The sequence below is a fragment of the Cherax quadricarinatus genome, unplaced genomic scaffold (assembly GCF_038502225.1).
Source record: "Cherax quadricarinatus isolate ZL_2023a unplaced genomic scaffold, ASM3850222v1 Contig1659, whole genome shotgun sequence".
NCBI classification, from domain to species: Eukaryota; Metazoa; Arthropoda; class Malacostraca; order Decapoda; family Parastacidae; genus Cherax; species Cherax quadricarinatus.
The window spans coordinates 9,919-14,862 of NW_027196685.1; the positions used below are offsets into that span (position 1 = coordinate 9,919).

General features: G+C 37.7%; 1 protein-coding gene across 1 annotated transcript; it reads right to left on the reverse strand.

Moving 5' to 3' along the window:
* Positions 1-208: 208 nt before the first annotated feature.
* LOC138851696 (zinc finger protein 84-like) lies at positions 209-2,862 on the reverse strand. Its single transcript, XM_070081095.1, has one exon. The coding sequence runs from the start codon at positions 1,610-1,612 to the stop codon at positions 209-211; it is 1,404 nt and encodes a 467-aa protein (XP_069937196.1). The 5' UTR covers positions 1,613-2,862.
* Positions 2,863-4,944: the final 2,082 nt, after the last annotated feature.

The window sequence follows — 4,944 nt, forward strand, 5'->3', positions numbered from 1 at the left end:
GGAAAATTTGTCAAACAATGTTTTGTATAAGCTTCTATTAGTACACCAAAATTGAATGTAATCAGTCAACAAATAAAAAGTTAACCCACTCTGGTGCATTAGCCCCTCAAGTCTGGCTCATCACATATACATGTATATAGATAGTTAATGAAAACATTGGAGCAGCAATGCATTCTTCTCAACAACAGCACCTCTGGTACTGATAACCTTAACAAGTAAAACAATCTCCTGTATGTACTCTCATATGAGTCACAAGACTTCTTTTTCCAGTGAAACATTTCAGACACTCTGAACATTGATATGGTTTATCTCCTGTATGTACTCTCATATGTGTTACAAGACTTCTTTTTTCAGTGAAAGATTTCAGACACTCTGAACATTGATATGGTTTATCTCCTGTATGTACTCTCATATGTGTCACAAGACTGCCTTTAACACTAAAACATTTCAGACACTCTGAACACTGATATGGTTTATCTCCATTATGTACTCTCATATGTCTCACAAGACTGCTTTCTTCAGTGAAACATTTCAGACACTCTGAACATTGATATGGGTTATCTCCTGTATGTACTCTCATATGTGTTACAAGACTTCTTTTTTCAGTGAAACATTTCAGACACTCTGAACATTGATATGGTTTATCTCCTGTATGTACTCTCATATGTGCCACAAGACTTCTTTTTTCAGTGAAACATTTCAGACACTCAGAACATTGATATGGTTTATCTCCTGTATGAATTCTCATATGTGTCACAAGATTGCCTTTTAAACTAAAACATTTCAGACACTCTGAACACTGATATGGTTTATCTCCATTATGTACTCTCATATGTGTCACAAGACTGTATTTTCTACTAAAACATTTCAGACACTCTGAGCATTGATATGGTTTATCTCCTGTATGTACTCTCATATGTATCACAAGATTGCTTTTTTCAGTGAAACATTTCAGACACTCTGAACATTGATATGGGTTATCTCCTGTATGTACTCTCATATGTGTTACAAGACTTCTTTTTTCAGTGAAACATTTCAGACACTCTGAACATTGATATGGGTTATCTCCTGTATGTACTCTCATATGTGTTACAAGACTTCTTTTTTCAGAGAAACATTTCAGACACTCAGAACACTGATATGGTTTATCTCCTGTATGTACTCTTATATGAGCCACAAGATTGCCTTTAAAACTAAAACATTTCAGACACTCTGAACATTGATATGGTTTATCTCCATTATGTACTCTCATATGTGTCACAAGACTGTATTTTCTACTAAAACATTTCAGACACTGTGAGCATTGATATGGTTTATCTCCTGTATGTACTCTCATATGTGACACAAGATGGGATTTTTGGATAAAACATTTCAGACACTCTGAACATTGATATGGTTTATCTCCTGTATGTACTCTCATATGTGTCACAAGACTGTATTTTTTACTAAAACATTTCAGACACTCTGAACATTGATATGGTTTATCTCCTGTATGTACTCTCATATGTTTCACAAGACTGTATTTTTTACTAAAACATTTCAGACACTCTGAACATTGATAGCGTTTATGTTCTTTATGTTTCTCCATATTTTTTAAATGAAGATATTTCATTTAAAATATTTTATTCATACAACAGAGGTATAGTTAACCTTCCTTATGTACTCACTTGTCTATTTCAAGAATTTTTTTTTTAGTTATTTAGGACACTGAACACAGTTTTTCTTATGCACATATTTCCATGTTAAGATACATTCAGGAAAACTTTTTCTACTTATGTGCAACAATAAAATTTATATTTTGTGTTAAAAGACTATCATAATTTTTATTTTGTGTCAAAAGATTAATGTACTAGAACACTGCAGATACACTCAACAACATTTGTATTATTATTTTCTCTTGTGTTTATTAAATAGATTTTTCTGAAAATTATTAATTACAGTTTTAGTAACTTGTATTGATGTATTAACTGCAATGGATATTTAGATAGAATTCCCAATATCAAAAACAAAATTGTTTAATTAGCAATACTTGGCAAGTTACAAATTCACAAGAATAACAGTGTTGCCTTTCTTGAAGTACTGAAGATACAGTGTCTGGCAAGACACAACCTGCAGTTGTTGTTCAAGACACTTACACTGGTGCTTCTTGAAGTACTGAAGATACAGTGTCTGGCAAGACACAACCTGCAGTTGTTGTTCAAGACACACTGGTGCTTCTTGAAGTACTGAAGATACAGTGTCTGGCAAGACACAACCTGCAGTTGTTGTTCAAGACAACTGGTGCTTCTTGAAGTGCTGAAGATACAGTGTCTGGCAAGACACAACCTGCAGTTGTTGTTCAAGACACACTGGTGCTTCTTGAAGTACTGAAGATACAGTGTCTGGCAAGACACAACCTGCAGTTGTTCTTCAAGACACTTACACTGGTGCTTCTTGAAGTACTGAAGATATAGTGTCTGGCAAGACACAACCTGCAGTTGTTGTTCAAGACACACTGGTGCTTCTTGAAGTACTGAAGATACAGTGTCTGGCAAGACACAACCTGCAGTTGTTGTTCAAGACAACTGGTGCTTCTTGAAGTACTGAAGATACAGTGTCTGGCAAGACACAACCTGCAGTTGTTGTTCAAGACACACTGGTGCTTCTTGAAGTACTGAAGATATAGTGTCTGGCAAGACACAACCTGGTAGTCTTCCACAAAATACTTCTGCAATAAAAACCTGAGTCAGTATAGTACAATATTCCACAATTACCAACACAACATACCGAACAAGAAAAGATTTTTTTCTATTATCACATGTTTCACTAAATAAAATTTTCACTTTTAACTCATTCACTGTCAGTCCCATGATACAGTAATAGGGCTTAGAAACCAGTGTTGGTCCTATAATACTACTCCAAAATTCTAGTGGCTTCCAGTCTTGAAGGAGATAACTGGTAGGCCTACATATGAAAGAATGGGTCTGAGTGGCCAGTTTACCTGGAGTTTACCTGGAGAGAGTTCCGGGGGTCAACGCCCCTGCGGCCCGGTCTGTGACCAGGCCTCCTGGTGGATCAGAGCCTGATCAACCAGGCTGTTGCTGCTGGCTGCACGCAAACCAACGTACGAGCCACAGCCCGGCTGATCAGGAACTGACTTTAGGTGCTTGTCCAGTGCCAGCTTGAAGACTGCCAGGGGTCTGTTGGTAATCCCCCTTATGTGTGCTGGGAGGCAGTTGAACAGTCTTCGGCCCCTGACACTTATTGTATGGTCTCTTAACGTGCTAGTGACACCCCTGTTTTTCATTGGGGGGATGTTGCATCGTCTGCCAAGTCTTTTGCTTTCGTAGTGAGTGATTTTCATGTGCAAGTTCGGTATTAGTCCCTCAAGGATTTTCCAGGTGTATATAATCATGTATCTCTCCCTCCTGCGTTCCAGGGAATACAGGTTTAGGAACCTCAAGCGCTCCCAGTAATTGAGGTGTTTTATCTCCGTTATGCGCGCCGTGAAAGTTCTCTGTACATTTTCTAGGTCGGCAATTTCACCTGCCTTGAAAGGTGCTGTTAGTGTGCAGCAATACTCCAGCCTAGATAGAACAAGTGACCTGAAGAGTGTCATCATGGGCTTGGCCTCCCTAGTTTTGAAGGTTCTCATTATCCATCCTGTCATTTTTCTAGCAGATGCGATTGATACAATGTTATGGTCCTTGAAGGTGAGATCCTCCGACATGATCACTCCCAGGTCTTTGACGTTGGTGTTTCGCTCTATTTTGTGGCCAGAATTTGTTTTGTACTCTGATGAAGATTTAATTTCATCATAAAGAAAAAATCCTACAGCACTATGTACATGAGAGAAAAAACTGGGACTGTGTTTTGGTTTAAAACAGCAAATTTGCAGTGTATTTTTGTATGGTATTTATGGCGGTATTCTCCTAGGTAGTAGGTTGGTAGACAACAAATGCCCAGGGAGGGAGGTTTAACTGTCCTGCCAAGTGAGTGTAAAATGGAAACCTGTAATTGTTTTACATGATGGTAGGATTGCTGGTGTCTTTTTTCTGTCTCATAAACATGCAAGATTTCAGGTACGTCTTGCTACTTCTTCTTACACTTAGGTCACACTACACATACATGTACAAGCATATATACACACACACCCCTCTGGGTTTTCTGCTATTTTATTTCTAGTTCTTGTTCTTGTTTATTTCCTCTTGTCTCCATGGGGAAGTGGAACAGAATTCTTCCTCCATAAGCCATGTGTGTTGTAAGAGGAGACTAAAATGCCAGGAGCAAGGGGCTAGTAACCCCTTCTCCTGTATAAATTAATAAATTTAAAAAGAGAAACTTTCGTTTTTCTTTTTGGGCCACCCTGCCTTAGTGGGCCACCCTGCCTTGGTGGGCCACCCTGCCTTGGTGGGCCACCCTGCCTTGGTGGGCCACCCTGCCTTGGTAGGATACGGCCGGTTTGTTGAAAGAAAAGATTTATGGTTGTGTTCTCATTTTTCTTCATGTCATTTGAAAGAATGGGAGATATATTACAGAAATAGAGATGATTTTTGAATGGTTAACAGACAAAAAGTAGCTTTAAAGTGAGCTCAAATTACTGGAAGTGTTCGAGTTTTGACGATGTTCAGGAATAAACAAATCACATCACACATCCAATACACATCAACTGGTGGCACTAATATGCTTTCACAAATGCACTGATATTATTTATATTATTTTTTACAATAATGCAGTAGTTTGCATAACAATAAATTATATATTTTTTGTGTGAATAAAAATTCAATATGGAAAGCAAACATAATATAAAAGGGCCTGGAGACATAACTAATGAACAGACAAAATGTTATTTTAGTGCTAGGCATGACAGCATTGTTTATTATAGGCCCAATTTTGAAATATTGGCCTTTCTTGAATTTTGTATGAAATTGGCCAAATTACCAATTTCTCATCACTTTATTGGGT